The 27,789-nt window shown below is 43.4% G+C and overlaps 1 protein-coding gene across 2 annotated transcripts; it reads right to left on the bottom strand.

Moving 5' to 3' along the window:
- Positions 1 to 5,476: 5,476 nt before the first annotated feature.
- Positions 5,477 to 26,987, bottom strand: LOC311149711 (protein phosphatase 1 regulatory subunit 12B-like). Of its 2 annotated transcripts, XR_014615045.1 has the most exons (8): positions 26,329 to 26,770; positions 13,515 to 13,531; positions 11,620 to 11,731; positions 11,201 to 11,305; positions 10,820 to 10,870; positions 10,451 to 10,501; positions 9,906 to 10,001; positions 6,714 to 6,787 (listed from the first exon to the last, which is right to left on the bottom strand). XR_014615045.1 is itself a non-coding variant. In XM_084186920.1 (7 exons), the coding sequence occupies exons 1-7, from the start codon at positions 26,428 to 26,430 to the stop codon at positions 6,701 to 6,703; spliced, it is 525 nt and encodes a 174-aa protein (XP_084043046.1). In that variant the 5' UTR covers positions 26,431 to 26,987; the 3' UTR covers positions 5,477 to 6,700. The 2 variants fall into 2 exon arrangements, 1 of the variants encoding a protein (XP_084043046.1); XM_084186920.1 differs by lacking the exon at positions 9,906 to 10,001 and having other exon boundaries at positions 5,477 to 6,787; positions 26,329 to 26,987.
- Positions 26,988 to 27,789: the final 802 nt, after the last annotated feature.

The following is a 27,789-nucleotide window of genomic DNA, read 5'->3' as shown; positions in this document are numbered from 1 at the left end:
GGTTATTGGAGAGAATGTCATAATATATTAGAAAGACGATCCTGTCCACGCCTGAACTTTTAAGCAAGTGTGTTGTCAAGTACTGTGTGTGAGTTCATGTAGGATGAAAACGTAGCAGCATGCTTGCTATCTAACTCCTTGTGATACTTTTAATTTGGATTAATCATAATTTATTTAAAATTGATTGATTTATGTATGTATTTATTTATTCATACAATGTTTTATTTTGTGATTATTTAAGCATATTCTTGTCTTGATGACAAATATCAAACATTTAGGGGGCTCACAGTTCAAGAATTACATCTATTCCAAAGTGGAACTCTCCAATTATAAGTGCCAATGCTGAAATGAGACAGAACTGAATCCACACACCTCCACACTGTGGACAAAAAGCCCCCTACTGTACATTCTTTTGCTTTTTTTTTTTATATTTCTTTCCTTTACATTGGTTTAATGACCTGACACCCTTTGCAATTATGGATATTTTACAGTGTTTATTAAACAAATATGTGTATGTGTATACAGATAGTTGAATTAGATAAAAACTAAAGCCATAAGACATAAGCACTAACTCTTTAGAGCTCTGCTGTGTAACTAGAGTTATTGATGTGTCAAAAAAACACTTCTCTATATTCCTAGGTCAGTGTTTCTCTTCTTCATTCTGTTCCGAACTCTGCACTCATCTAGATTCTAGAAGGCAAAACACTGAGCACTGAGAGCAGTTGTGAATTTAGTAGAGGGGATGTGATTTTGTTTTCTACTATGAAGTTGTTGAAGTTGTCTTTATTTTATAAATGTAGTAGCAGATTTTTTCCTGTGATGTAATTTGTATATGCCTTGTTTTGATAGTATGAATCATGGGTCATGGTCTTCTTATATCAAAAGATGTCATCAAAAATACTCAAAGAAGGCATGCAGAACATTTACATTATCGAACTGTGAGTGTCAGGCTGGCCTTTCGGTGATCCTTGGGCTGAGTGCAATTCATTTAGGACCCTGACTTCGGTGTATGGACCCCTCTATAGGAACTATGCTGTCACGAAATAGCTGTGTTTTCATCTGCAGTGGCTTTACAGACATGACTTATAAATATGAAATAATATTGTGATATGGCATACAATCTAGATCTAACTTGTAACAATGCCAAGCCTCAGCATTATTGTTTGATCAACATATGTTGCATTCATGGTAAACAGTAAAGTTAAGATAAATAATCTACAGCATAATCTTAGCCACTTTGATGGAAACTAGCTGTGTCATGTCGACATGTCCTCTAATGGCAACACTATTTAAATAATAATAGTGTTGTCTGATGTCACATTCAACATGTTTGCAACAATTTAATAGCGGGATCATTGATGTTGCTTCTTCACTCAATGTTACAATCAATCCTGTTGAACTGTGACCGAACCGATGCACATAGAACATGAATCCAGTTGAAGATTTCAGTGTCTTTCTAAAATACTGCCAGTATATCCATCTATATTTACAATTCCATGAAAATCATCATCAGTAATCTGTTTGAATCTATTTCAGAGACAAAATAATTCCACTGATGCGGATACAGATTAGATGATAAGATAACTTTCATTAAAGGTTAATATACAGCACATTTTTCTCAAAAAGATTGTTTAAACGCGTTTTACACTGCCACGGTCATTGCAATCAAGACCACCAGCTGGACAGTTACAGTGCCTTGCAAAAGTATTCACCCCCCTTGGCGTTTTTCCTATTTTGTTGGATTACAACCTGTAATTTAAATTGATTTTTATGTAATGGACATACACAAAATAGTCCAAATTGGTGAAGTGAAATGAAAAGCAAAAGTGGTGCGTGCATATGTATGAAGCCCCTAAACAAGATCTGGTGCAACCAATTACCTTCAGAAGTCACATAATTAGTTAAATAAGTCCACCTGTGTGCAATCTAAGTGTCACATGATCTGTCACATGATCTCAGTTTATATACACCTGTTCTGAAAGGCCCCAGAGTCTGCAACACCACTAATCAAGGAGCACCACCAAGCAAGCGGCACCATGAAGACCAAGGAGGTCTCCAAACAGGTCAGGGTTATAAGAAAATATCAGAAACTTTGAACATCCAATGGAGCACCATTAAATCCATTATAAAAATGGAAAGAATATGGCACCACAACAAACCTGCCAAGAGAGGGCCGCCCACCAAAACTTACGGACCAGGCAAGGAGGGCATTAATCAGAGAGGCAACAAAGAGACCAAAGATAACCCTAAAGGAGCTGCAAAGCTCCACAGCGGAGAATGGAGTATCTGTCCATAGGACCACTTTAAGCCATACACTCCACAGAGCTGAGCTTTATGGAAGAGTGGCCAGAAAAAATCCATTGCTTAAAGAAAAAAATAAGCAAACACATTTGGTGTTCGCCAAAAGGCATGTGGGAGACTCCCCAAACATATGGAAGAAGGTACTCTGGTCAGATGAGACTAAAATTGAGCTTTTTGGCCATCAAGGAAAACGCTATGTCTGGCGCAAACCCAACACCTCTCATCACCCCGAGAACACCATCCCCACAGTGAAGCCTGGTGGTGGCAGCATCATGCTGTGGGGATGTTTTTCATCGGCAGGGACTGGGAAACTGGTCAGAATTGAAGGAATGATGGATGCCGCTAAATACAGTGAAATTATTGAGGGAAACCTGTTTCAGCCGTCCAGAGATTTGAGACTGGGACGGAGGTTCACCTTCCAGCAGGACAATGACCCTAAGCATACTGCTAAAGCAACACTTGAGTGGTTTAAGGGGAAACATTTAAATGTCTTGGAATGGCCTAGTCAAAGCCCAGTCCTCAATCCAATTGAGAATCTATGGTATGACTTAAAGATTGCTGTACACCAGCGGAACCCATCCAACTTGAAGGAGCTGGAGCAGTTTTGCCTTGAAGAATGGGCAAAGATCCCAGTGGCTAGATGTGCCAAGCTTATAGAGACATACCCCAAGAGACTTGCAGCTGTAATTGCTGCAAAAGGTGGCTCTACAAAGTATTGACTTTTTTTTTTCTCAAGTTTTCTGTTTTTTTGTCTTCTTTCTTGTTTGTTTCACAATAAAAAAGATTTTGCATCTTCAAAGTGGTAGGCATGTAGTGTAAATCAAATGATACAAACCCCCAAAAAATCCATTTAAATTCCTGGTTGTAAGGCAACAAAATAGGAAAAATGCCAAGGGGGGTGAATACTTTCACAAGCCACTGTAGCTCTATGGGGAAAAGAGACTGAGAACTGTGTGTGTTATAGCAGGGGTTCTCAAACTGTTTGGGGCCGGGGACCCCTTTTGTGAGAGCAAATTCATCAGGGACCCCCTCATAACTTGAGTGAGATAAAGAAAATTGCATACAGGGAGTTTTACTATGACTTCAGCAGTGCATGGCCGGATGAACCAAGTCTCTGGTCAAGGAACATTTTAAAGGCCCACCTCTTGGCAATTTTGCAGGTTTCAAGCTAATATCCTGCAATTTTACACATTTTGCAATGAGGCAGAAAGAAAATGTTGCAGTTTTAAAGTTTGAAGCTAGTCCTTATAATTGAAACAATAACAAAGGCACACCCCGCATCACCCCACCTCTGTTTTGGTAAAAAGCTGAGAGATGGGCCTGGAGAAATGTATCAACTCTCAAATGCATAGACAGAGCTATGGATACAAGGACTGAAGAGCTATGGATACAAGGACTGACCATCCATGAAATCAAAATGATAGTTTTAACAATATTTTGAGGCTATACAGTGTTTGTTCACATTTACATTGTTTACAAACATTGGAGTAAAACAAGCTTATATTTTGGGTTCTGATGGGGTGCGGTACGACAGTTGAACTAATCTCATGAGGCATTTATAAGTTATATTCTTCAAGAATCAATGGGTATATTATGGTATTCCATAACAAAAATTGATGTAGCAACTAAGAATTCTAGCTTTATGAATTATTAAGTAGAAAAATGGATAATTGGTGGAGCATTTTGGATACCAATATCCTTGTGAGACTCCCAGGCCCATGTTGCCCAGGGTTAAGAACAAATTCTAGATTAATAATATTACATTGTATTATATTACACCCTCTAAACTTATGCCACAGATCCCTTTGCCAAAATGCATTTAATCTGAAATATTCATAAAACAAAATGAAATATGATTTGAGATCTGACCATGGACCCCACTTTGAGAACCCCTGTGTTACAGGAACAAAAAGCATAGGCCCTTTATAAAGTCAGCGGTTGCAGTGCAAAAACACAGTACTACTGCAACTTACTATACCTAGACATATATATCTGCATGCCCAGAATACATAAACCATTCTTAATTGTACATTTGTGGTGATGAAAATAATTAACAAACATGTTTTTATTTACAATGGTTAAAAGAGTTTAAAATGATTTCTATTATAGGAATACATATTTTTTGATAGCCTAAATTGATATACTACCTAAATATATATTCTACTTTATGCACAACTGCTTTAGAAACTAACTGTAGGCTATATCTCAGCAGGGGAAGAAACAATGGATTAAGAGCATGATGATTCACACACACTACATACTACACTTATTTTGTACTACTGGCTGCTTTGTTTCTATCAGGCATTTTAAATTAAGTATTCAAGTACATTATAAAAAGGGGTCAATGAGACTTAAAGGGAAACCCTCCAAACTAGAGTCCATCATATTATCCAACTTCCATGTCAGCAATGTGTTAGGGAGTGTCTCAGTGGGCCTAAGTCACTCACCACCTAACGATGTGTTCTCCTGTCTCTGTCTCTGTAGCTCGCTTTGTTTCCTCTTTGTACTGTAATAATCACTATGTTAGTGTTGTGTTTCTATTGTGTTATATTTAGAATGCGAAACTGCAGTAGGGCCAATGGAAGAGACAATTATTGAACTTTTCCACCATGAATTCACTGTTTTGTCTTACCATTAATGTGCTGTTGTTGTGGAACTGGGCTCGCTGAGGTCTTTGGATCCGGAATTATAATGACTGATTTCCAGAGGAACGTCGTCTTTCACGTTTACAACATGGATATATATACTGTACTGCCAAAACGCGCAGAATAGTACCAACCCTCTCGAACTTTTCCTTCACTCCTCATTCTCCATACTAGAATTGTATTCCAAAAGAATGTTTTCCTTTTTTCTCCTCGCTCTTCATCCTCTTTTTAAGCCTCAGAGGACCTTGTGTGTCCTCTGGCTGTATTTCTATGTGTCTTAGTGTTGTGGTGCGCGTGTTCATGTCAGTACTTGTGCCTACTGTGGATCGCATGCTTTAGCCCTTGACTGGACAAAAAAACGTTGCTCAAATACAAACTCCCTACAACCCGTCAGTGGATGAGCATCGGGGATCCTTGTAAAGTTATCGAGGGAACCAAATAACTCAATACAGATCTATCATAAGTGTTACCAGCTCTGTACAAAACAAACAGGAAATAAAGGCCTTTTAATTAGCTTGGATTCATGTGTTGTCTGTGCATCATGACTTTACTTTATTCTTTACAAGGGGATTTCAACTTCAGCATCAGAGGGTTGGATTAAGAGCTGCCCATTTCATTTCGCAAGATATCTGGAATTTAGGGCACATTGGTAGTGAGAACTCACTATGACTTATCATATATTTCACCTCTATAGTTTATTAAGCAAGTGATCAAACCACAGCCGTGTGTACAAGTAGCATGTCCGTATTCCGGTCTCGTACATCTCAATACATACATACATACATGGTAAAGTTGTTTCAACGTAAAATACTGTCTTTAAATATACGTACAGTACATGTGTAGACTGACAGCTGTATTGGTCTTTCAGGAAAGGCACGTAAAGAAGGCCCTTGTGTGTTGTTCCCTGTGCCATCTGCATTACAAATCATGTACAGGTTTCACTTGAAATAAAAAAGATGATGTCCATCTCATAACATGAAGCACTATGTGGACTCCAAACAGTATGGTTTCATAAAATGCTTTAAGAGGATACATATTAATAATATATTGGTAGAAATATAGTTGAGTATAAGTATAAAGATTCTAAACCAAAAACGCATAAATAAATTATTAAAATATTCAACAAATGTGACAAATATGACATCTCAGAGACTATGATAGACCACACTAATGAGCAGCTCAGAGAAAAGGGTCTGTGACGGAAATTGTGACTTCAATTGAACTACAAAGCATAAACATGAATCATAAACAAGTCACAACACCTGACATCAGAAACATTCATGGCAATGTGTAATGTTATTACTGTAATGAAAGATTATTGAAAGTAATTCCTATGAGTGCTTTTTCAGTAGTTTGAGAAAAAGAAAGAAGAATCTTTTGCAGTGCACAATGAAGCACAAAATAAATACATACATACAGTATGTTTGTGATGTACAGGTAAAATATGTGGATGTAATATTGTTTGGATTGCTGGTCTGGAGTTTCGGAGTTTACTATACCCCAGACCAACACTCTCTTTGTGCGGACGCTGTGTGCTCTTCTTCTCACCTTTGACCTCCTGGTATGAAGTGGGCCTAAGAGCATGGAGGTCAAGGGTCAGGGCAGGGGTCATCAGGAGTTGGAAGGTTCCTCACCATGCCTCTGAGAAGCACCATGGTTCAGTGTCAGGGTGGGAGGGTACCAAATGCCAATGATAGTGACACATTGCAAGCTTCAGGGAAGTGTCTGACTTTGGACAGGGGGCATCCACCCTCTTACTTGGACAACTTGCTGATGACACGGATCAGAGCACTGTTCTCGTCCTTCAGTCTCTGGTTGTCTGATTTGAGCTCTGTCAAGACCTACAGGAACAGAGAGAGCAGCATTAGATTGTCATGGTAGCTAGTTCACTACAAGGAACAGTGGTGACGCATACTGTGTACAGAAATACAATATGTGAAAGTGACACTGCCTTGTCTTTTGTCTATGTTCCTTCTGTTGAGGGACATTGACAGACATGATATAAACATTGTTTATCATTTTCAGGAAAATTAAGAATGATATTCAATATTTAATCACCAAGAACTCATTGCTAAATGATTGAACCTTACAATCTCTACAGTCATGACATGCAAAGGATGGACAAAAGACTGGCTTTCAGCCAAATATGATGTAAAGCAATGAGAGCATGCCAATACAGTATGATCGTGCAAAAAGTAGGGACATTATTTGGCGTATGGTTCTATTTGCAAACTGCGAACCGAAAGGGAGAGAGATGCAAGGCGGTCAACTTCCTCAATCTAGGTCATCTCCCACAGCATGAGTAATGATTAAAAATAACCACAATCTTTGTCAAAATCTCCCCCATCCCCCACAGACAGTGCACTGAACAATAACGTTTTTTGCTTGCATGAAAAAGCCAACACAGACGATGATGCACTCATCTCTTCTCTCCTGTCTAGTCCAGTTACCACAATTAAATAGCAGCATATTGTTATGCATTACATTTGACGGTGCATACTGCGAATGCCCCTGGAGAACAAGGACTGTTTGTCCTGTTCTGTCTCTGTCTCAGACATAGCTGTGTGTAGTACACACACACACTAATGTGCACATGTTTTTTGGGCCAGTGGAAAAGGGTTTAGTGAGTTAATGGATGCCAATGAGATTACACATTCCACTCCCACTACCACATGATTGAGACAAACGTAATAGTTTAAAATGTAAAATTCCCTGTCAGCCACTTTACATTGGACACTGGCAAAAAAAGAGGCAAACAATGAACATTTCAGATTTGTGAAATGGAAAATTGCAATCATGTTAATCCCTACAAGGTTCCATTGGTGACCTCGGCACTATGCCATGCAGCAGTCTCTCAAGCAGCGTTCAGACTGTTTCTGGGTTCGTTCAAGCTGATGATTAAGTGACTCGCTTGACTATACTGTAATAATAACCACTGGAGAAATGTCAGGCTGCAACCACTACTGTCCTGGTCTTTACGCCGCCTAGTAATTCACCTATGCAGCATGGATGTAGCTCAAAATAGATTTAAAGGCAGCGGTCACAATATCATTTAGGGGAAGGGGTTTTAGGGGGTTGCCCTTCATTGGTTTTATGGGAGAGTGAGTCAGAGAGAGGTATGCCACATGAGTGAGAGAGGCCAAAGGTGGAGGAGTGAGAGTGGGAGGTGGGCGGAACCTGCCTGAGAAGAGTACAGCAGCAGAGAGGGGAGGGGGAGCTGCAGCAGGAGGAGAACCAGAAGGAGGAAGGCAGTGGAGGAGGTGTGGCTGAGCGAGAGGAGGGATAGAGAGGTGGAGGCTTGGGGGACAGTGGGGTTAGAGGTCCTCTGTCTCAGGCAGGGAGGCCATCTCGGAGAGGCGGGCGAGGACACGCAGCATGGCCCTGTTCTCAGCCAGCAGACGCTCGTTGCCGCTCCGCAGTGCCAGAACAGAGAGGGCCTATACACACAGGAATTCAGAGAGAAGGAGAGATAGAAAGAGAGAGCAGGGGGGCAGGCCAGTGCAAGGGAGGAGGTAGAGATATAAACACACACACGCATTCACGCACAGAGGCAGACGTACACACTGAGGAGCTCCTCAATGACATTCACACACAAAGAGATACTGTAAAAGGAAACAAGAAATAAATCGTCAAAAGAGACATCTATGCAAAAGAAAAGCTAAGCACAGCAGGGAGCTATCATTAGGTTTGCTCTCCACAAACCTGGGCAGTTTTAAAAGGCAGTGGCTGGGGAGGTGCTATATGGATTACATAGCTTGTCAGTCATGCTGGGGTGAGAAGAGGGCAGGGGACTTTCAATATAACATTCAATTTGAGCCATAAGTAAGAGAGCCCAATAAGTTATAGGACAATGGAAATGATTAATTTCCCTGGGTTCCCTGGCAAGACTTTGAGGTAAACATCAGTGTGGATCAGTGGAGAGGTATGTGGTTTGATGCCGTTCCTAAGGAAAACCACAGGCAGGCAAGGAGGTAGCACACACAGAGACAGAGGAAAGTAGAGCCCCATGTGGCTCAGAGAGTGGCCTCAGAGGCTTCTCCCCAGAAACCCAGAGAGGAAAAGAAAGTCAGGTAGAAAGGGAAGAAGTTAAGATGAGCCTGAAGGGAGGAGAGAAGCTGGGGAGAAAGAGAAGAGAGAAGCCGAGTGAGGAGAAGAAGGCTAGGGAGAAAGAGAGAAGGCTAGGGAGAAAGAGATGGAGGAGATCCAGCTGCTAACACCCCAGGGCACTTTGGAGGAAACCATTTGAAGTCTGCCTTTACTCGGACTGAAAATTCCATGGATATGTCAGACTGTTTCTCTGTGCTGTCTCTGTAAGCCTTTCACAACACACTGTTCTGAAGGACCACTATTAAAAAGTGTATCTTGGAGTGGAGAGAGAGAGTAGAGAGAAGAGAGAGGAGGGAGCCAGAGGGGTGAGATTGAGAGAGAATGCATAATTATCCATCATGATGTTTTAATGCTCTTGAACTCTTTGATATCTACCAGAGCTGACTTCACTAAGCCCTGTAGATAAATTCACAAATTTTGCCAGTGCTGGAGTTTCAGAGGCTGACAGAAATAATCCTAGCCCTTCATCCAAAAGAAGAAAGAGCCATAGAGAGTAACCAGAATTTCCACACATTGGACAGACACTGTGGCACAGGGAAAAGTGTAGAAACACACCAGTATATGTGAATAGAGAAAAAGCATCTGTATAATGTTGTATGTGCATATCTCTATCCCAGTGAGCAAAACTTGTTGCAATGACGTCCAAACAACCTAGTTTCTGGTTGTAATGACATTACAGCCAGCCTGCGGGGATATGACTTTACATACGTATCTGGTGTATGTGCTCTAACGTATGCAATGTGTGTGTTTGTTTGTGTGCACAGACATGTGTTCATGCCCAGGTCTCTAAAGAGGTGAGGTGACAGGCAGGTGTCAATCACTCCTCCGTGGCGTACAGACCAGACCACTCACCGTCCCGTCCCCCCTCCCTGGCCCTGAGCCAGCCTGCCTCATGCTCGGGGCTCAGGGCTGGTACCCACAGCGGAAATTTCTCACTGGGGCAGCTTCCTGCTGAGGCAACATGGGGTCATAACATGGGGTCAAACATTCTGTTCCCGTCTTCCGTCTCACATCTCTGTGTCACATGCTGAGTTGTCATCCTAACCTTTGGATATTGCTAGAAGTGGTTCCGACTTACATCAGGTTCACATCTATTCAGTCCTGAATGATATTCTGCTGCTGTTTTGCTCTCCCCCTTGCTCTTTGAAATGCAGAATATGTGTAGCCTACGACAGACAGCAGGCTGTACTGCTGGGTGTGTCACTGTAGCAGCAGCTTGGAGTTTCTCACTCCTTTTCCTGAGCCCTGACCTTGGCAGGGGATACTCAGAATGATACTGGGTAATGAGCCTGAAGCTTTGACCTACTCCCTCAACCTCACCTTCACCTGTTTGCCTATGCTAACCAACCAGGGCCTTGTACTGACCTCCCCCCTTCCTGTTGCAGTGGAGACCTTACCTTTAGCTCCTCCTCCATGTCTGTTACCCTCTTCTCCAGAGCCTGTTTTTCCTGAGGAAGGGAAATGTTAGAACAGGTCGTTCAGGTCAGAATCATAATGGACGTTAAGATAAGAGTAATTTTTTGATTCCCACACATGATAATGAGCCCATAGTGGAATTAACATACAGAGACCAACACACTACAGTAAAATGACATGGACGACATCAGAAAAAAAGAGACTGAGATCAGAAAAAAAGAGGTGAGTGAAAGAAAATGTCGACATCAAGCTGTCAGGATTGAAAGAGAATTGGAGTGGTGAAATCAAGTAGATGAGGCAGATAAAAAAAGAAAAAGAAGCCCTCAAGATTTATAATAAGTGATAGATACCCTTTTTTCTGATTCAAGTACAGTGGACCTTTCAGATATTCTGTCCTGTTTCTGTAAGACAGAGTGGCACTGTTATCACAAAGTGAAAAAAAAGAATGCAGTGGGTTAAAACTGAATTTTAAATACAGTATGTTTGAAAACTTTGTAGGGGATACACTGGTTCGTTCTCTAATCAGCTTGCAGTTGCCTTGAACAATGTATTGCTAAAATGCAATATGCATGTTGTTGAGACGTGTGAACTAGACTGAACTTAATTAAGATGGTCTACAGATGGTTATACAGGACAGTCTCAGTGTTGTGCGCAGTATCGATTTTGGAGAGGGGCTCTATTGTATGACTGATAGTCATCAGCCAATCAGACCCACTCCTAGTATACTGTACCTGGGTGACTTTGTCCAGCTGGGTGCGTATCTTGGTCAGCTCCTGTTTGCTGTCATCCAGCCGGGACTTGAGCTTGTCATTCTCTGCCAAGGCGTCTTCATACATCTGAAAGAGGACAAACCAAAGGGTTAATGCTTATGCCACTTGGAGATACCTTATCATATGATAACATTTGTCCTATGATAGTCCAGCTCTGATAGCTCTACACCAGGTGAATCAACAAGAAGTGGGATTGTATTACATTACTCACTTCTTGCCCCATACACAACTTTCTCCTAAATAGGACATGAATGCCATTGTATGTGGGAGAAATAATATGTACATATGTTTTTTTTTATCAGTTAGTCTCATTGAGATAAAAAAATATATTTTTCAAGAGCAAACTTCTGCATCCCTTCTGGGTTCTACACTAGGCCTACCTTCTTGTAGTCCTCCTGCTTGTTCAGCGCTGCAAGTCTGGTCTCCCTCCGTGTGTAGGAGCTGGTTCTGCCCAGGGGTTCAGCCTTGCTGTCCCCACCACCAGAGTCCGACCTGGGAGGAAGACAGATGCACAGCTCCTTGAGTGGGTGGTTTACAACATCCAGCAACACAGCTGACATTGCAACAGTGACATACATTAAACAAACACTGTTGGAACATTGACATAGAACTATCAATTTGGAGTGCTGTATGTACAGTACCAGTCAAAAGTTTGGACACACCTACTCATTCAAGGGTTTCTCTTTCTTTTTACTATTTTCTACATTGTAGAATAATAGTGAAGACATCAAAACTTTGAAATAACACATATGGAATCATGTAGTAACCAAAAAAGTGTTAAACAAATCAAAATATATTTTATATTTGAGATTCTTCAAAGTAGCCACTCTTTGCCTTGATGACAGCTTTGCACACTCTTGGCATTCTCTCATCCAGCTTCATGAGGAATGCTTTCCAGCAGTCTTGAAGTAGTTCCCACATATGCTGAGCACTTGTTGGCTGCTTTTCCTTCACTCTGCAGTCCAACTCATCCCAAACCATCTCAATTGGGTAGAGGTCAGGTGATTGTGGAGACCAGGTCACATGATGCAGCACTCCATCACTCTTCTTGGTAAAATAGCCCTTACACAGCCTGGAGGTGTGTTTTGGGTCATTGTCCTGTTGAAAAACAAATGATAGTCCCACTAAGCGCAAACCAGATGGGATGGCGTATCGCTGCAGAATGCTGTGGTAGCCAAGCTTGTTAAGTGTGCCTTGAATTCTAAATAAATCACCAACAGTGTCACCAGCAAAGCACCCCCACACCATCACACCTCCTCCTCCATGCTTCACGGTGGGAACCACACATGCGGAGATCATCCGTTCACCTACCCTGCGTCTCACAAAGACACGGCGGTTGGAACCAAAAATATCAAATTTGGACTCATCAGACCAAAGGACAGATTTCCACCAGTCTAATGTCCATTGCTCGTGTTTCTTGGCCCAAGCAAGTCTCTTCTTCTTATTGGTGTCCTTTAGTAGTGGTTTCTTTGCAGCAATTCGACCATGAAAGCCTGATTCACATAGTCTCCTCTGAACAGTTGATGTTGAGATGTGTCTGTTACTTGAACTTTATTTGGGCTGCAATCTGAGGTGCAGTTAACTCTAATGAACGTATCCTCTGCAGCAGAGGTAACTCTGGGTCTTCCTTTCCTGTGGCGGTCCTCATGAGAGCCAGCTTCATCATAGCGCTAAATGGTTTTTGCGACTGCACTTGAAGACATTTTCCGGATTGACTGACCTTCATGCCTTAAAGTAATGATGGATTGTCATTTCTCTTTGCTTATTTGAGCTGTTCTTGCCATAATATGGACTTGGTCTTTTACCAAATAGGGCTATCTTCTGTATACCACCCCTACCTTGTCACAACACAACTGATTGGCGCAAACGCATTAAGAAGGAAAGAAATTCCACAAATTAACTTTTAACAAGGCACACCTGTTAATTGAAATGCATTCCAGGTGACTACCTCATGAAGCTGGTTGAGAGAATGCCAAGAGTGTGCAAAGCTGTCATCACGGTAAAGGGTGGCTACTTTGAAGAATCTCAAATATAAAATATATTTTGATTTGTTTAACACTTTTTTGGTTACTACATGATTCCATATGTGTTATTTCATGGTTTTGATGTCTTCACTATTATTCTACAATGTAGAAAATAGTAAACATAAAGAAAAACCCTTGAGTAGGTGTGTCCAAACTTTTGACTGGTACTGTATATCTCATGAGCTAAAAAACTAAAATAGCAATCAGGTTTAGAAGTACGCAAGAGAAGGAATATCTGAATCTGTACATACCTTGATGCCCTGTCATGCTGAAAATGAACAGAGAAAAAACATGTTAGTGAAGTCAGAAACGTAATAACAAACAGCTTTTACTTTGTGAAATCAATCTGAGACATTTCAATTGTATGACATATCAACCAGAGACTTCAGACAGAGTAAAATATTTTCCATTAGGACACCATGCAAAGAAAAAGAGAACCTTTGTAACATCCAAGCCACATTGTGTTCAGATGGCTTGTGTCCCAAAGGACAGGGCCTACACAAATGATCCAGTAAACCCCATTAATCTTTTCGTGAGTGTTTGCCGCGCAGATGCCTGCAGCGCAGAATTGACATCATGTCGCTAAAATACCCAGTTTACTGGGTGAGAGACTCCAAGTGATGACCTCAGGGTACAGCATGCTGCTGAAATCATACTGGATGTGCCTCAAATAGCACCCTATTCCCTATATAATGCACTGCTTCTGACCAGAGCCCTATCGGGATGTAGGGAATAGGATGCCATTTGAGACACATACTGGCTTGGTGTGATCTAGTCCTGACTATTTGACTGCATGGCTGCCCTGACCTGACCGGAGGTGTTTACTGCCTTTCAGTTGGGTAAATTGTGTATGGATATGAGCCATTTACTTGAATAAAGTGTAAAGTCTAGACTATGTTTGGTCCAACATGTGTATCTTCAGTTTCCATCTGTGCTCTCTGTTCTTAGTGAATCAGGCAGCAAATATGGTTGTCTGCACTCAATAATGACTAGACCTATCAACACTGTGTTTAAATCAAATCTGATTGGTCACGTACACAGTTAGCAGGTGTTATTGTGGGTTTAGTGAAATGCTTATGTTCCTAGTTCAATCAATCAATGCAGTAAATGTCAAACAAGCACACAATATTTTTTTTATACAGCAGTTGATATATAAATAGTATGTAAACATTATTAAACTGACCAGTGTTCATGACTATGTACATAGGGCAGCAGTCCCTAAGGTGCAGGGTAATGTACCCGGTGGTAGCCGGCTAGTGACAGTGACTAAGGGGCAGAGTAGGGTACTGGGTGGAGGGCAGGGTAGTGTTCTGAGAGTCGATAAACATGGTCATGGTGGCTGATCCTGGATCATTGCACATTATGACATGACACGATACAGAGAAAATTGTGTAATTGTGAAAAAGAGAGAGCGATAGAGAGAAAGAAAGAGGGATCAAGAGTGGGAGAGAGAGGAGAGAGATAGTGTGATATCCTTGTGATCTCTGCTCAGATCTCATGTTTTCTTTGCATTCTTTGAGATTTGGAGCTGTTCTCCTGCCTGGGAAAGAGAGCCTTTTAAACACTCACAAAGAGATCAGCTTATTCCCTGGCCACTGGATCTATCCTTTGTGGAAACACTCTGGATGAGACTCTGGTCTGTCAGTGTTGGGGTAGCTACTCTGAAAATATAGTTTACCAAGCTACCAATTAATTCACACTGGAAGAAGTTGAGCTACACTAAAGCTAAAGAGAAATATAGTTTAGAAAGTTAAAGCTACTTTGAAAAAGTAGTTGACTACATCAAAACTAACTGGTGAAAAAGTATCATATCTAAATCTGAAATGTAATTTTCCTGAAGTGCACATGGGATAAGTGCAAACCTTGTTAAATAAGTGCATTGCAGTTCACCATTCAAATACTGCAGATTACTTTTGCATGGATAGCTGCATGGGATGATGCACTGTTGTTTAGTTTATTAGGATCCCCATTGGCTATTGCACATGCAGCAGCTACTCTTCCTGGGGTCCACAGAAAAACAAAATACATTACAGAGTGCAGAACAGTTATAGACAAGAACAAAATAAGACAATACATAAAAAATATTATAGGAGTTATATACTGTCGAGACACCAAGAGACAACAAAAATACTATTTACACACTATTTATATATACATATTGATATTATTTTATACATTACAGTTGATGAGATCTCTAGAAAGATAATACAATATGTTTTTTTAAAGTAAAAGTTTGTTGTGAGTCTATGCAGGACACACCCAAGAGCAGAAGCAGACCTAACTGCCTGGTCTTTATTAGGAGGCTCATACACTAACATCCACATGGATTTTGGAGGGGGAGTAAATTCAAGGCGCACCACGAGAGAGAGTCCTCTCCTCTGTGAATGTTTATACAGCACTGCCAAAGCTGCCTGGCCTTATGTGGTCATGTGTTCGACTCCATCCAGCCTTGTCTCCATCCAGGGACAGAGAGACCCCAGTGACCTCTGATGAAGAAGGGCCAAGGATGAGAGGGCCAGGATGACCGCTCTGATGAACTGTACAGGATAAAACACTAACACTGGGTGGTCTCATGTCTTTGACAATCTATCCACAGTTTCACTGACAGGCAGCTCACTTGAGTCTCACTTGAGGCTACAATTAGTCTCCAAACAGGCATATTTTCTCACTTTTAGTGTGAAACCTTTCTCAGTTGCATACCTCTAAGACCATCAGTTGCATACCCCTGACTTATGAAACCTATCAGCTCATTGTGTAACTGCTGGAATAAGTTTAAAGGTACTTAAGAGTGCTAATTTGTACTGAACTAATAGTAAAGGAATTTGGCCTTTGAGCAACAAGTCCCCATAAATATTCTTACACTGTGAAAAATGGCACTAGTCATTTCCAGGTACCTCTTGGAGCAGGCTTGCAGATAGCGGGGATACCCAAACCAGTACCACAGTTTGGGAACCACTAATCTAGGTCATGCAGAAACATCCATTGTGACATTTCTAAATCTCCTTCCATTTTAGCTCCATTAGCCTTATAGTGAGCGGGCCAGAGGCTCGGGGATCAGACATGTGGGACCTATTTCACAGATTAATGAATTACCAAGATGAATTTCCTTAATGGTTTTTTTCAAAGCTAATCAAAAATTCTTGGCAAGTTAATTTATTTATAATTATTTTACAATGTCTATGGATCCTGAAACATTGTAAATGAACATAGTCAAACAGTGATGTGGGCTTTGATCTCACCTAAAAACATCTGGGTTCCTTAGCATTGGGCCAAAGAGCTGCAAGACTTCGTAGTGGGGCCAAGCAGCTATGGAAATGGACAGTAGGAGTGCCTCAGGAAGCAGTGAGTTTAGGGATGCAACCTACACTGTGTTCTGAGTTATCTAGCAGAACCTTATAGAGCAGCAAAGAGAGATATGATGGGCACATCATGGCACTGCGCCTGGACAAAGTTCTCTCTCTCTATTCATATAAAATAATCAGAATCTGCATGGGATTCCATAAGCCATGTAAGGCCTAACAGATGCCTGGGGAGACATTCCACAATGGTAGAAATAACAGCACAGCCTTAGATTGATGGAGCTGGCTGTGCTGAACGGGTGCGTGCCTGAACTGCACTGTGGGCTCTATGTAAACACACAGCCGATGGGTTTACAGCTCGTCACGACCAACCAGCACATAGCACACAGAGGGTCTGCTGCTGTACAGTACACATGCTGGGGGTTGACTGGGCTGCTGTGGAGGGTCACTCCTTAGTACACTCCCTACAGTGCCTTCAGAAAGTATTCACACCCCTTGACTTTTTCCACATTTTGTATTGTTACAGAGTGGGATTAAATAAACAATTATATATATATTTTTTAAACAATACAAAACATACACATACAAACACACACACAAACATCAATGACATCACCATACCCAGACCCACCTGCTCACACCCCCATCTCCAGCACCCGCATCACTCGCCACCACATGGCCTCAAACGGCACAATTTTGTTTCTCTCACTGCACCCTCATATGCCATGTCTTGAAATATGCAAACAGACTGATTAAAAGTACATTTACATTGTAATACTTCTACTTCTAACTCCGCCCATAACTTTTGGACTTCATAGCATTCCCTGAAGACAGATTATTGAGTCATGACTCTGCCCTTGTGCTGTAGAATTAGTGAATTTTGTCTCTTGTATAATACATTCTATACATTAGTTTATACTGGATTAAGCGTACATTTTAGTGAACTGTAATTTTGTTAGTTATGTTCCAAATTCCTTCCATCTTGTTCCAATATCAGTTATTTTTAAGTCTTGGTTCCAAAGAGATTGTCAGTTAGATAGGCTCTCTGCAAGATTTTGTATATTTTACCTTACAGATAATTGTATGTGTGGGGTACAGAGATGGGGTAGTCATTTAAAAATCATGTTAAACACTATTATTGCACACAAAGTGAGTCCATGCAACTTACTATGTTACTTGTTAAGCACATTTTTACTCCTGAACGTACGTAGGCTTGCCATAACAAAAGGGTTGAGTACTTATTGACCCAAGACATTTCAGCTTTTAATTTTTTATTAATTTGTAAACATTTCTAAAAACATAATTCGACTTTGACATTATGGGATATTGTGTTTAGATCAGTGACACAAAATCTAAATGTAATCAATTAAAAATTCAGGCTGTAACAAAATATGGAAAAAGTCAAGGGGTGTGAATACTTTCTGAAGGCACTGTACAGTATATAAACACTCCCCAGTTACCAGCACTCCATTCTATGCAGCCAGTAAAACAATCACCATCACTCCCTCCTACACACTATCTATGCTTTTTAATCAGCTCCCTCCCTGTCCCAGCCCTGATGCAAAGCCTATCAGAGTGAGGCTGTGCTTAATGTTATTGCTCTGCAAAGTGTTTAATTTCTTGAAGGACCCCTTTAATGGTCAGCTCCCTCCTCTCTCTTCTTTCTCACCCCCTTATCCCTTAGGCTGGCTGCCTGGACTCTTGCCCGTTCACCCTACTGGAAAATATGAGTGAGTTTCACCCTACCGTAATGACCATAGGCTACTGTACTGTACACATAACCATAAAAGCCTATGTTGCTTTTCCAGCTATTCACTGCAGATCTCTCCTGTTTCTGGCCATAATTTAGGAAATTACTGATAAGAGTAAACAACTAAAGTACCTCCCCATTTTGGCTTATTATTCTCACTTGGAAGACTTTTCCTCGTCCAAGGACTGAGAGGCGGCAGGACTTCTAGCCAAATCTCTGCTCTTGTCCAAAGTGTGACATGAAGCATTTCCTCTGAGGAGGCAGATGTGTTTGCTTGTTTACAGTCAAGGCCTGTAGCTTAATATCTGCTGCTTTACTGCACACAACAACACATCTCCCTTGGAGAGAGATATGCACCAGGTCTTCATAACAAAGAGGAGAGTTCTAAACATATCACACCATGACACTTCCAGTAGCTTTTTGTGGTGCACTTTTTTCTCCCAGGAAAATATTGCCAAAATCTCTTCTTGCTGTGCTGACATCATGGAAACGTCATGCCTGAGCTCTAGTGTGGATATAATAGGAATCCTAGAAAATGACAGTTAATGAAAAGAAAAGGATAAACAGAAAGTGTGACAGTATTCATTGGAATTCTCCTGACAGTATTGGGAGACCGTGATACTGTTAGAACTGTGGTAGCAGAGGGCCATGATACTCTACTGTCAGTCCTGTGGTAGTAGAGGGCCATGATACTCTACTGTCAGTACTGTGGTAGTGGAGGGCCATGATACTCTACTGTCAGTACTGTGGTAGTGGAGGGCCATGATACTCTACTGTTAGCACTGTAGTAGCGGAGGGCCATGATACTCTACTGTCAGTACTGTGGTAGTGGAGGGCCATGATACTCTACTGTCAGTACTGTGGTAGTGGAGGGCCATGATACTCTACTGTTAGTACTGTGGTAGTGGAGGGCCATGATACTCTACTGTCAGTACTGTAGTAGTGGAGGGCCATGATACTCTACTGTTAGCACTGTGGTAGTAGAGGGCCATGATACTCTACTGTCAGTACTGTGGTAGTAGAGGGCCATGATACTCTACTGTCAGTACTGTGGTAGTGGAGGGCCATGATACTCTACTGTCAGTACTGTGGTAGTGGAGGGCCATGATACTCTACTGTCAGTACTGTGGTAGTGGAGGGCCATGATACTCTACTGTCAGTACTGTGGTAGTGGAGGGCCATGATACTCTACTGTCAGTACTGTAGTAGTGGAGGGCCATGATACGGTACTGTTAGTACTGTGGTAGTGGAGGGCCATGATACGGTACTGTTAGTACTGTGGTAGTGGAGGGCCATGATACTCTACTGTCAGTACTGTGGTAGAGGAGGACCATGATACTCTACTGTTAGTACTGTGGTAGTGGAGGGCCATGATACTCTACTGTCAGTACTGTGGTAGTAGAGGGCCATGATACTCTACTGTCAGTACTGTGGTAGTGGAGGGCCATGATACTCTACTGTCAGTACTGTGGTAGTGGAGGGCCATGATACTCTACTGTTAGTACTGTGGTAGTGGAGGGCCATGATACTCTACTGTCAGTACTGTAGTAGTGGAGGGCCATGATACGGTACTGTTAGTACTGTGGTAGTGGAGGGCCATTATACGGTACTGTTAGTACTGTGGTAGTGGAGGGCCATGATACTCTACTGTCAGTACTGTGGTAGAGGAGGACCATGATACTCTACTGTTAGTACTGTGGTAGTGGAGGGCCATGATACTCTACTGTCAGTACTGTGGTAGTAGAGGCCCATGATACTCTACTGTCAGTACTGTGGTAGTGGAGGGCCATGATACTCTACTGTCAGTACTGTGGTAGTGGAGGGCCATGATACTCTACTGTCAGTACTGTGGTAGTGGAGGGCCATGATACTCTACTGTCAGTACTGTGGTAGTGGAGGGCCATGATACTCTACTGTCAGTACTGTAGTAGTGGAGGCCCATGATACTCTACTGTCAGTACTGTGGTAGTGGAGGGCCATGATACTCTACTGTCAGTACTGTGGTAGTGGAGGACCATGATACTCTACTGTTAGTACTGTGGTAGTGGAGGGCCATGATACGGTACTGTTAGTACTGTGGTAGTGGAGGTCCATGATACTCTACTGTCAGTACTGTGGTAGTGGAGGGCCATGATACTCTACTGTTAGTACTGTGGTAGTAGAGGGCCATGATACTCTACTGTCAGTACTGTGGTAGTAGAGGGCCATGATACTCTACTGTCAGTACTGTGGTAGTGGAGGGCCATGATACTCTACTGTTAGTACTGTGGTAGTGGAGGGCCATGATACTCTACTGTCAGTACTGTGGTAGTGGAGGGCCATGATACTCTACTGTCAGTACTGTGGTAGTGGAGGGCCATGATACTCTACTGTCAGTACTGTGGTAGTAGAGGGCCATGATACTCTACTGTCAGTACTGTGGTACTGGGGGCCATGATACTCTACTGTTAGCACTGTAGTAGTGGAGGTCCATGATACTCTACTGTCAGTACTGTGGTAGTGGAGGGCCATGATCCTCTACTGTCAGTACTGTGGTAGTGGAGGGCCATGATACTCTACTGTCAGTACTGTGGTAGTGGAGGGCCATGATACTCTACTGTCAGTACTGTAGTAGTGGAGGGCCATGATACGGTACTGTTAGTACTGTGGTAGTGGAGGACCATGATACTCTACTGTTAGTACTGTGGTAGTGGAGGGCCATGATACTCTACTGTCAGTACTGTGGTAGTGGAGGGCCATGATACTCTACTGTCAGTACTGTGGTAGTGGAGGGCCATGGTACTCTACTGTCAGTACTGTAGTAGTGGAGGGCCATGATACTCTACTGTCAGTACTGTGGTAGTAGAGGGCCATGATACTCTACTGTCAGTACTGTGGTAGTGGAGGGCAATGATACTCTACTGTTAGTACTGTGGTAGTGGAGGGCCATGATACTCTACTGTCAGTACTGTGGTAGTGGAGGGCCATGATACTCTACTGTCAGTACTGTGGTAGTGGAGGGCCATGATACTCTACTGTCAGTACTGTGGTAGTAGAGGGCCATGATACTCTACTGTCAGTACTGTGGTACTGGGGGCCATGATACTCTACTGTTAGCACTGTAGTAGTGGAGGTCCATGATACTCTACTGTTAGTACTGTGGTAGTGGAGGTCCATGATACTCTACTGTCAGTACTGTGGTAGTGGAGGGCCATGATACTCTACTGTTAGTACTGTGGTAGTAGAGGGCCATGATACTCTACTGTCAGTACTGTGGTAGTAGAGGGCCATGATACTCTACTGTCAGTACTGTGGTAGTGGAGGGCCATGATACTCTACTGTTAGTACTGTGGTAGTGGAGGGCCATGATACTCTACTGTCAGTACTGTGGTAGTGGAGGGCCATGATACTCTACTGTCAGTACTGTGGTAGTGGAGGGCCATGATACTCTACTGTCAGTACTGTAGTAGTGGAGGTCCATGATACTCTACTGTTAGTACTGTGGTAGTGGAGGGCCATGATACTCTACTGTCAGTACTGTGGTACTGGGGGCCATGATACTCTACTGTTAGCACTGTAGTAGTGGAGGTCCATGATACTCTACTGTTAGTACTGTGGTAGTGGAGGTCCATGATACTCTACTGTCAGTACTGTGGTAGTGGAGGGCCATGATACTCTACTGTTAGTACTGTGGTAGTAGAGGGCCATGATACTCTACTGTCAGTACTGTGGTAGTAGAGGGCCATGATACTCTACTGTCAGTACTGTGGTAGTGGAGGGCCATGATACTCTACTGTTAGTACTGTGGTAGTGGAGGGCCATGATACTCTACTGTCAGTACTGTGGTAGTGGAGGGCCATGATACTCTACTGTCAGTACTGTGGTAGTGGAGGGCCATGATACTCTACTGTCAGTACTGTGGTAGTAGAGGGCCATGATACTCTACTGTCAGTACTGTGGTACTGGGGGCCATGATACTCTACTGTTAGCACTGTAGTAGTGGAGGTCCATGATACTCTACTGTTAGTACTGTGGTAGTGGAGGGCCATGATACTCTACTGTCAGTACTGTGGTAGTGGAGGGCCATGATACTCTACTGTCAGTACTGTAGTAGTGGAGGGCCATGATACGGTACTGTTAGTACTGTGGTAGTGGAGGACCATGATACTCTACTGTTAGTACTGTGGTAGTGGAGGGCCATGATACTCTACTGTCAGTACTGTAGTAGTGGAGGGCCATGATACGGTACTGTTAGTACTGTGGTAGTGGAGGACCATGATACTCTACTGTTAGTACTGTGGTAGTGGAGGGCCATGATACTCTACTGTCAGTACTGTGGTAGTGGAGGGCCATGATACTCTACTGTCAGTACTGTGGTAGTGGAGGGCCATGGTACTCTACTGTCAGTACTGTAGTAGTGGAGGGCCATGATACTCTACTGTCAGTACTGTGGTAGTAGAGGGCCATGATACTCTACTGTCAGTACTGTGGTAGTGGAGGGCAATGATACTCTACTGTTAGTACTGTGGTAGTGGAGGGCCATGATACTCTACTGTCAGTACTGTGGTAGTGGAGGGCCATGATACTCTACTGTCAGTACTGTGGTAGTGGAGGGCCATGATACTCTACTGTCAGTACTGTGGTAGTAGAGGGCCATGATACTCTACTGTCAGTACTGTGGTACTGGGGGCCATGATACTCTACTGTTAGCACTGTAGTAGTGGAGGTCCATGATACTCTACTGTTAGTACTGTGGTAGTGGAGGTCCATGATACTCTACTGTCAGTACTGTGGTAGTGGAGGGCCATGATACTCTACTGTTAGTACTGTGGTAGTAGAGGGCCATGATACTCTACTGTCAGTACTGTGGTAGTAGAGGGCCATGATACTCTACTGTCAGTACTGTGGTAGTGGAGGGCCATGATACTCTACTGTTAGTACTGTGGTAGTGGAGGGCCATGATACTCTACTGTCAGTACTGTGGTAGTGGAGGGCCATGATACTCTACTGTCAGTACTGTGGTAGTGGAGGGCCATGATACTCTACTGTCAGTACTGTAGTAGTGGAGGTCCATGATACTCTACTGTTAGTACTGTGGTAGTGGAGGGCCATGATACTCTACTGTCAGTACTGTGGTACTGGGGGCCATGATACTCTACTGTTAGCACTGTAGTAGTGGAGGTCCATGATACTCTACTGTTAGTACTGTGGTAGTGGAGGTCCATGATACTCTACTGTCAGTACTGTGGTAGTGGAGGGCCATGATACTCTACTGTTAGTACTGTGGTAGTAGAGGGCCATGATACTCAACTGTCAGTACTGTGGTAGTAGAGGGCCATGATACTCTACTGTCAGTACTGTGGTAGTGGAGGGCCATGATACTCTACTGTTAGTACTGTGGTAGTGGAGGGCCATGATACTCTACTGTCAGTACTGTGGTAGTGGAGGGCCATGATACTCTACTGTCAGTACTGTGGTAGTGGAGGGCCATGATACTCTACTGTCAGTACTGTGGTAGTAGAGGGCCATGATACTCTACTGTCAGTACTGTGGTACTGGGGGCCATGATACTCTACTGTTAGCACTGTAGTAGTGGAGGTCCATGATACTCTACTGTTAGTACTGTGGTAGTGGAGGGCCATGATACTCTACTGTCAGTACTGTGGTAGTGGAGGGCCATGATACTCTACTGTCAGTACTGTAGTAGTGGAGGGCCATGATACGGTACTGTTAGTACTGTGGTAGTGGAGGACCATGATACTCTACTGTTAGTACTGTGGTAGTGGAGGGCCATGATACTCTACTGTCAGTACTGTGGTAGTGGAGGGCCATGGTACTCTACTGTCAGTACTGTAGTAGTGGAGGGCCATGATACTCTACTGTCAGTACTGTGGTAGTGGAGGGCCATGATACTCTACTGTCAGTACTGTGGTAGTGGAGGGCCACGATACTCTACTGTCAGTACTGTGGTAGTGGAGGGCCATCATACTCTACTGTCAGTACTGTGGTAGTGGAGGGCCATGATACTCTACTGTCAGTACTGTAGTAGTGGAGGGCCATGATACGGTACTGTTAGTACTGTGGTAGTGGAGGACCATGATACTCTACTGTTAGTACTGTGGTAGTGGAGGGCCATGATACTCTACTGTCAGTACTGTGGTAGTGGAGGGCCATGGTACTCTACTGTCAGTACTGTAGTAGTGGAGGGCCATGATACTCTACTGTCAGTACTGTGGTAGTGGAGGGCCATGATACTCTACTGTCAGTACTGTGGTAGTGGAGGGCCATGATACTCTACTGTCAGTACTGTGGTAGTGGAGGGCCATGATACTCTACTGTCAGTACTGTGGTAGTGGAGGGCCATGATACTCTACTGTCAGTACTGTGGTAGTAGAGGGCCATGATACTCTACTGTCAGTACGGTGGTAGTGGAGGGCCATGATACTCTACTGTCAGTACTGTGGTAGTAGAGGGCCATGATACTCTACTGTCAGTACTGTGTTAGTGGAGGGCCATGATACTCTACTGTTAGTACTGTGGTAGTGGAGGGCCATGATACTCTACTGTCAGTACTGTGGTAGTAGAGGGCCATGATACTCTACTGTCAGTACTGTGGTAGTGGGGGCCATGATACTCTACTGTTAGCACTGTAGTAGTGGAGGTCCATGATACTCTACTGTCAGTACTGTGGTAGTGGAGGGCCATGATACTCTACTGTTAGTACTGTGGTAGTGGAGGGCCATGATACTCTACTGTCAGTACTGTGGTAGTAGAGGGCCATGATACTCTACTGTCAGTACTGTGGTAGTGGGGGCCATGATACTCTACTGTCAGTACTGTGGTAGTGGAGGGCCATGATACTCTACTGTCAGTACTGTGGTAGTGGAGGGCCATGATACTCTACTGTCAGTACTGTGGTAGTGGAGGGCCATGATACTCTACTGTTAGTACTGTGGTAGTAGAGGGCCATGATACTCTACTGTCAGTACTGTGGTAGTAGAGGGCCATAATACTCTACTGTTAGTACTGTGGTAGTGGAGGTCCATGATACTCTACTGTCAGTACTGTGGTAGTGGAGGGCCATGATACTCTACTGTCAGTACTGTGGTAGTGGAGGGCCATGATATGGTACTGTCAGTACTGTGGTAGTGGAGGGCCATGATTTGGTACTGTCTGTACTGTGGTAGTGGAGGGCCATGATACGGTACTGTCAGTACTGCGATAGTGGGGGGCCATTATAGTTAAGCACCTGTCTCCATTACTTCCATCTGAAAACCTATTTTTATGGTTGACATCTTTTCTTCTTGTACTTTTTTATTATTTAAATGAGCATATTCCGCTGTGGCTCTGTACTACCAGGGCAGAGGCAATACCATGAAATAATCAGTTAATAAATAACATCAATAAACACCAATCATATCAGTTAATAAGACACTGTGAAAAACAACAGGAAATCCCAAATGGAATGTTTCAATCCCAAAATATTTTCCAGACTATGCTGCCAGGCGCACTGTGCTTCCGAGGCAGCGCATATTCTCCCCAGTCCCATCTCTCTCTTTCAAGGGTTGTGTAACACTCAAGTGGCTGGCACAGTGACACGTCCGGTCATGTGTTAAGGAGCCTCCAGAGCACAGACCTAAATACATCTAATCTACAGAGAAGGCTTTTTTCTCTCTATGAGGAACAGATCAAATGAGTCTGGATGATATATCAGCTACTAACACCCACATACTGTAAGGTGTTTTGTTTAGGTTTAACGTAGAGTGATATTGGATTAGCACACTAGAGGTGACAATTACAGTAAGAGCTGGGAGTAAACCGGCCACAACATAATCAACATTTAATATTGATAGCCAAGGCACGCGCACACACACAAACACACAATTAGGGACAATCAGTGATACCTAAATAGAATTTGCAGGAATTCAAACTAGCAGAGAGCACTCGTTTCTACAGTTCAAATAAGCTTGAAGTGGAAGCAGTGGCTACAGAAACTACTCTGAGGATCCGACAGAAAGGTAACAGTTGGTGTCTTACTCTGAAGTTCTTGGCCGTGGGAGAGGGTGAGGAGGGTGGTGAGTCTGACAGAGACTTCCTAGTCCTGGACAGCTCCTTGGTGCGCGGGTACAAAGATGACATCTCCACACTACCTAGGACACAGAGGCAGGTCCGGCCAAGCCTCTACAGTACTGGTCCACAGACAGAGGCTTCCAATCCAGAACAGAGAACAGCGGTACCGATTGTGACTGTGGTTGCTGCTGCGCTTAGCCTCACCGGGATCCTGACCAACAGGTGTGTGCGTGTATGAGGAGTCCCGTTCCACAGTCCAGAGGGCTGGAGAGAGAGACCACTGCTAACTTTGGAATGATTACTGCTGATATGAACCCTTTTCTTCCTCCCCAAAGTGTAGATAGCAAAACAATCATTAGACAAGAATGAAAACAACCAAAATAACTTTCTCCTCTTAACTCGTACAACACATGCACCTCTGTTTTACTCAAGAAGTAGACTAATCAACTTAGTTGAAGATTGTTAGACCACAGCTTCAGCACTCCCTATCGTACATCAAAGTCGACAGAACGCACTAAGTCCTCGCACCCAAAGATAAACCCAACCACAGTGAAAAGTTTGTTCCAGATGATCTCGCTTCCCATGTTTCTGTAAATATTCACTCTCTCCATCTCCCTCCCTCTCTCCTCCCCAACTCTCATCTCTCCAGTCCCAACCGACTCCCTCACCCTTCACTCCCTCCCCTCTCTCTCCCTGCTCACTCTAGCTCTGGCAGTACTCTCTGGCAGGCTGCCAGAGGCTCTGTTGTGTACAGGCTAAAGCTGTCCACTGATGTGAATGAGGATAAGGGGGGTGGTACACAGACAGAAGTAGGGGGCTGAAACTGAGGTCCCAGAGGGTCAGCTTTACCACTGGGGGGGGGGGGGGGGGGGGGGGGGGTCGAGATCAACAGTGACCGGTCAAGTAACCCGGTCCTCCCATGACGCTTCAGGGAGAAGTGATGTTAGTATGAGTGTTGACATTTGGATGTAGGGCCACTGTGTTCGAGCCCTCTCTGTTTTTCTAGGTACTTGCCATGCTGCTGTAAAAACCATGACAGTGAGCTGAGCTCACAGGCTAATTTTACACACAGAGGCTCGTCAACAATGACTCAATCTGTGGCAACTGCATGGGGTTCTAGAACACTGAAATATTAAGTTGCTGCTGCGTTTCTCTATCTTACACAACCCCCATCCCCTCCTCTCAAAGTCTGCACACACAGGCCAGAGGCTCACTGTTACCTTCCTTTTATAGAGGTTTGCAGCGCTGTGGCTGTTCCTGAACTCTTATCTTCCTCGCTCATCTACTGAAAAAGCCAGCGAGAGAGAGAGAGAATGAATGCTGGCCTGGCGGTCTTGTTTTGAGCCCTGGCCTGGCGCTCCCTTCCCAACATCTGAGTCATACTAAGGACATAGGTCTGTTTCTTTGCACAGGGCAAATGCAGCCATT

Source organism: Coregonus lavaretus, assembly GCF_964263955.1.
Source record: "Coregonus lavaretus genome assembly, chromosome: 22".
In the NCBI taxonomy this organism is placed as follows: domain Eukaryota; kingdom Metazoa; phylum Chordata; class Actinopteri; order Salmoniformes; family Salmonidae; genus Coregonus; species Coregonus lavaretus.
Note: the sequence above shows the minus strand (reverse complement) of the source record. Positions and strands in the feature narration are given on the sequence as shown.